The 10,504-nt window shown below is 49.0% G+C and overlaps 1 protein-coding gene across 4 annotated transcripts in view; it reads left to right on the forward strand.

The window, feature by feature from the left end:
* Window positions 1–10,359, forward strand: part of PDPK1 (3-phosphoinositide dependent protein kinase 1) — an 81,371-nt gene extending 71,012 nt beyond the window's left edge. For all 4 annotated transcript variants that reach the window (XM_082360708.1, XM_082360706.1, XM_082360707.1 and 1 more), the window contains 3 exons: window positions 2,966–3,023; window positions 4,035–4,187; window positions 4,613–10,359. In XM_082360708.1, the coding sequence (XP_082216834.1) occupies window positions 2,966–3,023; window positions 4,035–4,187; window positions 4,613–4,729 (328 nt within the window). In that variant the 3' untranslated portion in view covers window positions 4,730–10,359. The remainder of the gene's footprint in view (window positions 1–2,965; window positions 3,024–4,034; window positions 4,188–4,612) is intronic.
* Window positions 10,360–10,504: the final 145 nt, after the last annotated feature.

The following is a 10,504-nucleotide window of genomic DNA, read 5'->3' on the forward strand; positions in this document are numbered from 1 at the left end:
GGTTTTGCACTGTTACCCCTTGTGAAATGATGGTGGGGAAGTCGTGAGACTCTCAGCCCCCGTGTTGACATCTGTACAGAGGCAATGACAACTGTCGCCTGAATGGTGGGAGCCAGAGGCTGGGTGAGAAAGCAAGGCTGTGTTAAAGCCCTGTCTGCACACTAACTACATGCTACCTACATGCTGAGAATCAGGCGTGTCTCTGACTTAGGTCTGGTTTCGGCGCTTAAGCTGCAGACGGGCATCTACCACCTGCCAGAGAGAAGAAGGTGCCAGTGCGGGGCGGGGGCCTGGGGAGCTTTCTTCAGGAGGGTGGGAATTGACTTTCTGAAGTAAAAGATCAAAATGATTACTTTAAGTCCTTAAGCTTTTCAAAGTAGGTCAATAACCGGTAGCCTGTTGTAAGCTGCTTGGTTAGTTAACTGAATGAATGAACGGACTGGGGTGTTTATGCTGACAGTGGAGCCTCAGGCTGCTCCGTCCACCCACTCTGCGTCCTGCCTCCTGGGCTCATTTCACCGCAGCCACGGGGTGCAGTTGGAGCCCAGCTTTGGCCTTTCCCGCTTTGGGCCACCCGTGGTTCTCCTGTCTCGGGAGAAGCTGGGAGAGTGTGGTGCAGGCTTCGGCCTTGTGTCAGGAGATAGCTGGGCCCCTCCCTCTGCAGGGCTGGGAAAGGGCTGGCCTGCTTCCCTGGCTTCAGGTTCACTCATGTGACTAGTACTGCTGTGAACATTTGTGCTCCTCCTTTTTGTTTTTCTTTTCTTCCTTAGAATAAATTCCTGGGAGCCGGATTACTGCAGTATTCAGCGAGTCCTCCTCATTTCAGGGCCGGTGGTGGCGGTGCGGGTGAGAATGCTACTCCACAGCCCCCGCCTGCGTTCACCTCACCCCAGTGCACCCCAGTAGAACGCCTGAAAAGTGGGGCTCGATTTCCTTTCTTTGTTTAGAGCCATTGAGAATTTGTGGTCACTTAATTCCCTTTTGGGAATTTCCAGTTTGTGTCCTTCCTCAGTTTTCTCTCAAGGTTTTAAGCCTTTTATGTTGCTTTATGTATGCTCTCTAGAGTACAAATGTTTACTCTTTATAGGTAATATTTGCTGAAAATCTTCTCCAGCCTGTTTTCATGTGAATTTTGGTTATTTTTGTAGTTAGAGATTCCTTTTGTTCCTGTGTAGTCACGTCTGTTACTCTGTATTTGGTGACTTGTTTTGTTTTCAGCGTAGATGACTGGCCCCTTCTCTTTTTCGTTCTCTTGTTTAATTTACTGTTTTAAACCGTCCTTCGTGTTAACCCAGCTGAGGCTGCAAAGGCTCCCTGAGGCTTCTTCTGTCCTTGCCTGTCAGGCTTCCCTGGCGACCCGGCCCCAGCAGCCCAGCTAAGTGGAGGGCTTGGTGGTGCAGTCCTTAACCGGCCTGGGATTAGACTGCACTCGCCCCGTCCCCCCACCCTCCCCCACCCCGCCGATAATTTAATTAAAGTCTTCCGCTTATTATCAGTTTGTGGTTCTTTACTACGCATACATTCTGACATAGTAGGGCCTGCTGGTTAAGGGGCTTTCCCTTCGGCCCTGTATTTCTTGTGCTGCAGTGACCCTCATTACGTCTCCTTCTCACAAAATCTCCTTGATTTTTTTTCTTTGTTTCAAGTCTTGTTTTTGTTTGGTTGGTTTTTAAATACGTCTGAGAGGAAGCATCGCGCTTTTCCTCATAAAGGTCACAACACTTTTTTTGTTATTATTGACATTTTTCTTAGTTGTTTTCAAAATCCATATGACGCTGTGTCAGTTTACCTGGGCCTGGGTCCTCCGTGATGGGGCCTTGGTGGAGAAGCCCAGTGGGCTCTGGGGAGCGGGCCTTGGTCTGGTGTGTTAGGCTGGGCAAACCTGGGGGCCAGTTAAGCTCGGTGGGAGAACGTCTCAGGAGGAGCCAGGGGAAGCAGGTGGATGTGCTCAGATACTCACATGGTAAAATTGTCACTGTTTGAGGTGACAGTTGTCTTATGCCTTTTACTGTTTCTACAGTAGAACCTTACCTTAGATCAGGAATTTCAGTAAAATCAGAACATAAAGCAGTAACTGTTAGCTTTAACCAAAAGAGAGAACCTGCAGAAATTAAACTCCTGTGAATCAAAGTGGACTATACTTGTTTACAATGTATATTAAGTCAAAACCAGTATTTGAAACTTTTCCTTCTAAATTCCTGCCGTATTTGGATACAAGTGCTTTATTACTATGGTAGAAATACCAGATAAGATGTTCTATTTTTTTTTTGATGTGGACCATTTTTAAAGTCTTTTATTGAATTTGTTACAGTATTGCTTCTGTTTTATATTTTGGTGTTTTGGCCTTGAGGCATGTGGGATCTTAGCTCCCCCACCAGGGTTCGAACCCTCACCCCCTACATTGGAAGGTGAAGTCTTAACCACTGAACTGCCAGGGAAGTCCCCAGATAAGATGTTCTTAAACCAAGTTTCCCACTTGGCTCTCTTAGGGATTTGTGATTCTAAACAGTGCAGTGGTTTCTGAGCGCTGAGTTGGGGTTCCAGCTTGGGGAAGTGACTTGAGAACAATAGTTTGCATCCTGAGCTTGCCTCGCAGCGGCCTCCCGGCTCTGGTGGGGTTCTGCGTCTCACCCCAGCCTTGCTTAAAGTAATGAGGACTTGTGTTCCCACCACCTCCCCTCTGCCTTTCCCCTGCTGTGCAAACACTGCTGAGGAGAGGTGAGGGTAGGTGATATTTCTAGGATCTGTGGACCCTGGTCCACATACAGATTGCAAATTCTGTAAAGCAGTAGGGCTTGCATGCTAAGGTACATTTGGGTTTTCTCACATTACTGAAGTGATTTTGGATCTCTGAAGGGAGAGGATTGAAGCAAAGTTCACAGTGCCATCGGGGAGTTTGTTTTGAAGGGAGGAGTTTGGAGAATTTCTGTCTCTGACTCTGATTCATGTTTTCTTCTTTTTATAGGCACCAGTTTGTAGAAAATAATTTAATACTAAAAATGGGTCCAGTAGACAAGCGCAAGGTAAGTTAGATTACTATGGCTCCTTGCTGTGCGTCTGTATCTTCCTCCCAGTTCTCACTCAGGGTCAGGCCTTGCTCCTCGGGCTCCTGTATAACTCATTGCCCATAGCATCTTTGTCTTGGTTCCCTTTAAGAGATCATCTCTAGATTTCATAGCTGAGGAAGATTTCAGCTGTTCAGGGGAGGCATTTGAAAGCACGCAGAGGCCGTGGCAGACAGAAATGCACTCTCGTTTCTGACTGGGGAGCCAGGGTTCCGATTTGTGCCCAAGGCTGGGTTCACTGAGGTCAAGGTTTCTGTCTGGTTGAGGAGGTTCTGTTTGAATCCCAGCAAGTCGTTTATTACTTCATTAGAATTGTTTTTGAAATCTTACTTATTATGTCTTATGGATTAATTAAATAGATTAACGTATCCAAAAATATCAGACTCCACAAATGTTCTCTCTCTGCTGCGGCGGGCCCTTCTCAGTTCGGGCTCCCAGCTTGCATTGCTGGCCGCACTCAGCCTCCCATACCCCGGGGCATCTCTGCCATGAGAACCTCTGTGAAGGTGGCTTGTGGCGGGACCGCCAGCAGAAAGGACACTGTGCCTCAGCGTGGAGCAGAGGGCAGGAGAAGCGGCAGGGGCCTGACTGCCAAGGGCAGGCCCCTCTTGGCCGACTCAGCAACAGGGCCGTGTGCCGGTGTGCTGGCCTCGGGTGTGCTGCCTGTGTGGCCACTCCCCCACATGACGCCCGGCACAGGGGTGTCGGGATCCAGCTCACAGAGGCAGACAGGCCGGGCAGTGAGTGCTGCCCACTTCTCTCTGACCTTAGGGGCTGGGTCCAGGTGAGGAGGAGGTGTGCATGCCCCTCTGTCCCAGGCGAGTGGGCAGGTGGCCAGCAGTGGTCCCTGTGCCAGGAGCTACTCTGACAGTCCAACCTCCAAGGCAGCAGTAAGTGCTGTCAGCATCCACTTCTGAGCCTTAACAAGCAGTGTCTTCTTTCTTTCTTTTTCTTCTTAATTTGCATCAGGGTTTATTTGCACGGCGACGACAATTACTGCTCACAGAAGGGCCACACTTATATTATGTGGATCCTGTCAACAAAGTCTTGAAAGGTGAAATTCCATGGTCACAAGAACTCCGACCAGAGGCCAAGAATTTTAAAACCTTCTTTGTCCACACGGTGAGTTTGTCCCCACGGGTTCTCCCTTGCAGGGCACTTCAGAGGCCTTTGGGCCTTTGTGCCTCCATTCAGAGCATCCAAATGCTGTGGCTCAAGGAGGCATCTGGAGTCGAGGGGCAGTGGTCTCCCTCTTTCCCACCTTCCAGGGACCCCAATGTTCATGGCTCAGTTCAGAGTTGGGCTGGGAGATGCCTGTGCTTGTTTTCAGTTTGGGAGTGACCTCAGGGAGCTATAGGTCATCACCTGTATGTTTAATTTCTGCACATATGTGGAAAGAAAAAATTCACATGCTCATGTGCTTCCGGAAGGGACTTGGCAGTGGCTGCAGTGGACGGCGATTTCTTTTTACAGTTTCTCGCTGATGGGTGGAAGTGCTGGTCTTGGTGGGACTCCCTGGAGAATGTTAAACGTTTCTGTCTCTGCAGCCGAATAGGACGTATTACCTGATGGACCCGAGTGGGAATGCTCACAAATGGTGCAAAAAGATCCAGGAGGTGTGGAGGCACAGATACCAGAGCCACCCGGATGCCGCCGTGCAGTGACACCCGCGGCCCTGCACCCGCTGCAGGACGTGTGCCCAGCACGGCTCACCGCCACCTGGACACTTCCAGACCACCTGCCAGCCATCTCAAGGGGGACGCAGACGGCAGAACCTTGCAGCTTTTTTATTTAAAAGAAAAGAAAAATACCCAACCACACAAAGAACAAAACCAATAACGAAAAGGAATTCAGGGTCGCTTTGCTTGCTCTCTGTGCCACGTGGAGCTTCTCGCACTCTGCTCGCCATGGGAACCAGCATCGTGCACATCCGCCTGGTTCCCGCCCGGACTCGTAGACAGACTCGCGGCACCACCTCTCCACCATGTGCCCTGTCACCTGCCGGTCCTGCTGTGGCCAAGGGGACCACCCAGGCATGTCTCTGGGCTCTCTCTGCCCCCGGATCATCGTGGAACTAACTTTTCACCAGGGAGCCGGGCATACCTCTCTTGGGGTGGCCCCCGAGCTCTGTGGGGCAGGAGAGTTCTTGGCTTTTGTCCGTGTGCTCCTTTCTTCGCGTCCCTAGTGTATGGCCTGGTCCCCACGGCCCGTGCTTGCCTCCTCAAGTAACCCTGGCTGCGAGATTTCTGCGGTCCTTGCTGTCTGTCTGTGAGTTGTGTTGGCCGGGCAGGCTTCAGGCACTGAGAAGTAGAACAGGTTGTCCAGGTGAAATATGGATTCGCTGTTGTGTTAGAAGGTGCCAGCCAAGCATTCCGATGTGTCATCCCTTGGAGCAGCGTTGCCCTCTGAGGTGGGGAACTGAGTACCTGCCCGGGAGGAACACCAGGTGCACCAGGAGACGGGGCTCAGTGACCTCCCCTCCCCGTGTGAGGCCAGGGCAGTGCAGCAGATGGGCCTGGAGGCCTCCCTGTGGAGGAGTAAGAGCTGGTGGCCCCTCCTGAGAGTTTTGTTTGAAAGGTGGAGGGCTAAGTCAGGGCTGAGAGGTGCCTGGAGTCGGCACACTGGATGGTCCTCCATCACACCCAGGCCTCACGGAGGAGGGCAGGCTCCCAGCTGCCACATGCACACTTTTCCTGCTAAAGTTGAACAGTCTCATAGTCTAACTCAGCGTTTTTACATATGCACAGTGAAAATCGAAAAGCCTTCTCATGTTGCCAGGTCATCTGGTCCCCATCAAGTGGACTTTGCCTGGAAAAAAGTGTCACTCACCCTGCATGAGGGGCAGGAACACCACACTTGAACCCAAGCCCCAGCCTGCTCTCCTCCAGTTTCAGGCTTATTTCCTTTAGCTCTTTAGAGGCTACACACTGCTGTGCACTTAGGATGGTCCAGGGCTTACTGGTCCATTGATTGTCTTTGCTGCTGCCCCCTGAACAGAGAATGCCTGTCAGCCAGGCAGGGCTCAGCCATTCCTCTCCCTGCCCAGGGTGTCTCTTGGGGGGCAGTCCTCAGTCCCAGGTGGGAGAGGAGCAGGCGCTGTGGCCTGCAGGCTGCCGCTCACAGACACGGCTCTGTCCCCAGGGGAGGGATGACTTTGCCATTTCCTTTAGACTTTCACAAAGGCACCAACAGAACCTCCCACAGGAAAGGTCCCCTGACTACTTCCCTGCCCCCATCTCCTATCTCGAACGAACCATCCATCACCCTGTGTGACCACTGGTCCACATGTAGAGGAAAGATGTCTTAAACTGTTTTAGTGATATGATAGCAGTGGCTCTTAAACTACGAAAAAGGTTCGGATGTGGAGAATCCCACGGTGCTTGGACAGGGAGAGGGGTTGGATGGGAGCAGAGGTGGGAGCCAGGTTTGCCAGGGGTTTCTGCTTGGGCTGTGTGTGTGTGTGTGTGTGTGTGTGTGTCGAGGATACCAAGATGTAGGGGGGTGCCTGCCCTGGGGGCGTCCCAGGGTGCCCTGGGCGTGTGGTCGTAGACTGAGCCCCCTTTCCTCCTCCTCACTTTGGAAAAGTCTTGCCTGTGTTCACGTGCTTTCCAGAAAGTGAGTCTTTCTTGACCCTTTCTTTCAGGACTTTGATTTCAGGCGCACTCCCATGTTTATATTTACCCTCGTCAGAGCGTCCTCATCTGTGTGTGTGCAGTTAGGAGGGTGAGGAGCCCGCTCCTGCACAGCGTCTTTCCTGGGTGTCTGGTTGCAGGGAAATAAGCAGAGCTGATATTTGGCTTTTAAAAGAGCACTCGGCTGGGCTGCTCGGGGAGAGACAAATCTTCCGTTGCATTCTTCCCTCTGGATAGCGCCACTACCTCCTGGGCTTAACCGACAAGCTCCATCTTAACCTCCGAAACCAGAGAAGAAGGGGTTCAGGGTTGAGCTCGAAGCTGGCAGAGCTGAAGTGACTGCCCAACCTGAGCCAGTGACAGCTGAACCCTTCTTTGTAGGTCACCGTTCTCTGCTCAGAGTCCTCTTTCCTTTTTGTTTTTTTAAGGCCCCTATATATTCCAGTCTTACCCTGTGCTTACTCATGTCATCTTTAGTTTTATCCACCTCATCCTTTGAGCCATCGTCCTGGCATGCAGGTGCCTTATGTTCTAAGACGTGGACGCGGGTGTCAGTCTCTGTACACATGCAGACATACCTAGAAATATATATAAATGTGGTCTTAACCAAGGTGAGAAAGAAAATGCCCTGGTGTTTAATAGATCCAAGAGTGTCTTACTGAGAGGGGACAAGACAGGGATAAGCACCAAAGCCAGCACCTGTCAAGCAGCGATGGTCTCACACCATGCAGCCTCTCTTGGCACAGAGTGGAGGGAGGACGGCCAGGAGGGCCAAGTCTCTGCTGGCCCAGACAGCCTGCTGTGCCTTGCCTCTCTCTGGGAACGTGAGGAAGCTGGGTTTGGATGGGGTTTCCTTCCCTCTGTGGACCTGACCAGGCCAGTGGGCAATGGGCAGCCCCATGTGGAGCATGAAGCCCCACCCTGTGAGTGGCACCCTGCGTGCCTGCCATCCTGAACCTTGACTCTTGGGAGGCTGGTTACGGACTTGCTTTGGGAAAGATGGCTCTTGGGGTCATGCCACAGCTGACGGGAGCTGCACCTACCCCAACCCCCTTGGGGGCTACTCTGTGGTATTTGTGGTGCAGGCCTGAAGGAATTGTAGGAGACAGTCTGTGGCACAGACCCCTGAGGACAGGGTGCCAGCATGGGGTTCCAGGTGATTTTGTACTTTCTTAAAACATTTGTTTTCTGAAAAAAATCAACTGGAGGCTCAGCGCCCAGGAAAGACCACTGCAAGCATCTTGGTGCCTAGCCTGCTGCCCCCTCCTCCCCACCCGCACACGTGTGTTTGCTTTTGTAACTGAAGTGGGAACATTGCAACGTGCACCATTTTGCACCCAGCTTTTTTCACTTGGTATTTATCTTAATGTCGTTCAAAAACCTTGTTTTTAATGATTGTAGAGTTTAATGGTTAATAATTTTTATCATAATTTATCTGACCATTTCATTGCTATAAAACATTTAGATGGTTTCTGGTTTTTCACTATTTAAATAATGCTGTGATTAATATCCTTATAAATCTTTGATTTTTGACTCTGATCTCCCTTGCCCCCACCCTGCCCAGATTCTTAGAAGTGGTATTTTGGGGTCAAAGAGTTTGTTCATTTTAAAGCTAGTATAGTCTCTCTTCTCCTCTGTCTTGATCTGATGCTTAGATGTTCAGAGTTCCAGTACAGAACTTTCTTAGTTGTGTCCTACAGATCCTGAACAAATCAATTTCTGGTAAGCTGTGTGTTCCCAAGAATGTTTGAATAAGACTGCTCTTTTTTTTTTTTTTTTAATGCTAAAATGTTGTCATTACTGCAGGCCATTTGTGACATATTTTTCCAAAAGCCAATTTCCTTATTTTATTGAAAGAACCTGGTTGTGCTTGCATGTTACCTTCCCATCCCTGCTGCTATGGCTTTCAAGTGCTTGGTGATATTTACAGAGTCTTGTACTTTGTGTCCACAATGGTACTGAATTTGCATCTGCACAGTCAGCAGAGATAAAAAGTGTTGAACTGACCTTGCCACATACTTAGTGGATGAGTTGTAATTAAGTTTATAGACTCAGAAAGTACATTGGGCCATTTGGAATCAGTAAAAGAGCAAAGGTTCTACTTGAAAAAGAAACCATGTAGACAACTAGATTTTACAGAAGTGTGTTTGCCCCCATGTTCTTGAAATCGCGGGACTTAGTCAGAAGGTCTTAGCAGTTCAGTAGAGCACACTGGCCAGGCTTTTTCATTGTAGAATGTGATTGTCCTGGCTGACAAGGATTTAATGATTTCTCATCCCCTCTCCTTGCCCACAGTGTTGCAGGTTGCCTAGTTGTCTTGAAGTACAGACCACCCAAATTTGGTTTCATTCTTAATTTCTCCACTTCAGTTTGGGGTCTGTCAATTCTGAGGTGAAACATGCATGAAAGATTTTTCTAGGTGCCATGCTCAGTGCCACTTGGCTATGCCAGAGATTATGGCCAGATTGTGCAGAAGTAGGTTTCCTACCTTCCCTCTGACACCCCAAATCCCCTTCTCCCCAGGTTGGTCCACAGAATGAGGCAGAGGCTGCAGCCACTATGAGAACATGGTGAAGGTACTATTCTTGGAGATGGTGCCATATGCGTTTTTACATATTGTTTCTTTTCATATCCAAACCTAACATGAACTGATGGTGACTCAAGTGGGTGTGGCCCTTGCCTCTTAGGCAGACTACATGGCAAGTGCCTTAAATCGGGGCAGGAGTCACTCCCAGAGCCTCTGAGGGGTGCAGGCTGCTGGCCCAAGATTGCAGGGTTGTAAATTAGGCTGCCTGTGGAGAACTGGTCTGGGGCGGAAGCTGTTCCAGCAAAGGGCAGTTTTATCTGTAGCTCAGACAGCGTGGTGGGCAAGCCTAAATGTATACCTGAATTTCCCCCAGAATTCATTTCTTCAATATGAAGAAATCCCAAACTTTATGTACAGAGAACTTTTTACAAAAGGCAAATGTTTTTTAGCTGTGTGATCCACCCTAGTCTAACCCATCTGGCTGAGTGACTATGAATAAGGGTCGTTTTGCTGATGAAAAGCCTCTGTCATGATAAGTTTGGACATTGCAATCAGATTTTTGCAATATTTAGAGCTGCTGTAGCTGTTCCTTAACAACACAAAATAGGATGAATCAGTAGTATGTTAGCTGTCTTTCAGGTTGGTGGCAGTCAGTTAGAACATGTATAATATTCTCTACCTGGTCTGTAGCTGTAACTGTGATGTACAGGCAAAGCAAAAATTAAAAAAAAAACAACTTATGAAAACAAATAATGCAATGATATTAGGATATACACTTTTGTATTTTTATTCTTATATAAGGTTATTTGCTGGCTATTGTTGGCCTCTAGTTCAGTCTGTGTTATTTAAAATCTAATATATGAATTATTTGGATTGAATTCATGTTCGGGGCCACGTTGTTGTATGTATTGATGTACAGCCTTGAATGTGAATAATTATTGTAAACTATATTTTACAACTTTTTTTCTGACTTTATTATATAAATTTTCTATTTGGTCGATGATTTAATCATATAATAATTTAATGAATCTGTTTATTCTTTTTTTCAAATATTTGTGCTTTAGATGTAGTTGCCGGATGATGAATTTTCCACGTATGCTCGGTAGTCTTGTAATAAAAAAGCATGTAGAGTGTAGACGCTCGCTGACGTAGCTCTTCCTTTGGCCGGGGCTCGGGTCGGACGACCTGGATTCGCGGCTGGGAACCGGGCGTCCGGGCACGCAGGTGCCCGGCAGAGGCCAGCGAACCCCTCTAGAGGCCGACGCCCGGCTCCGCCGCGG

This window comes from Balaenoptera borealis, assembly GCF_965194805.1.
Source record: "Balaenoptera borealis genome assembly, chromosome: 16".
Classification (NCBI taxonomy): domain Eukaryota; kingdom Metazoa; phylum Chordata; class Mammalia; order Artiodactyla; family Balaenopteridae; genus Balaenoptera; species Balaenoptera borealis.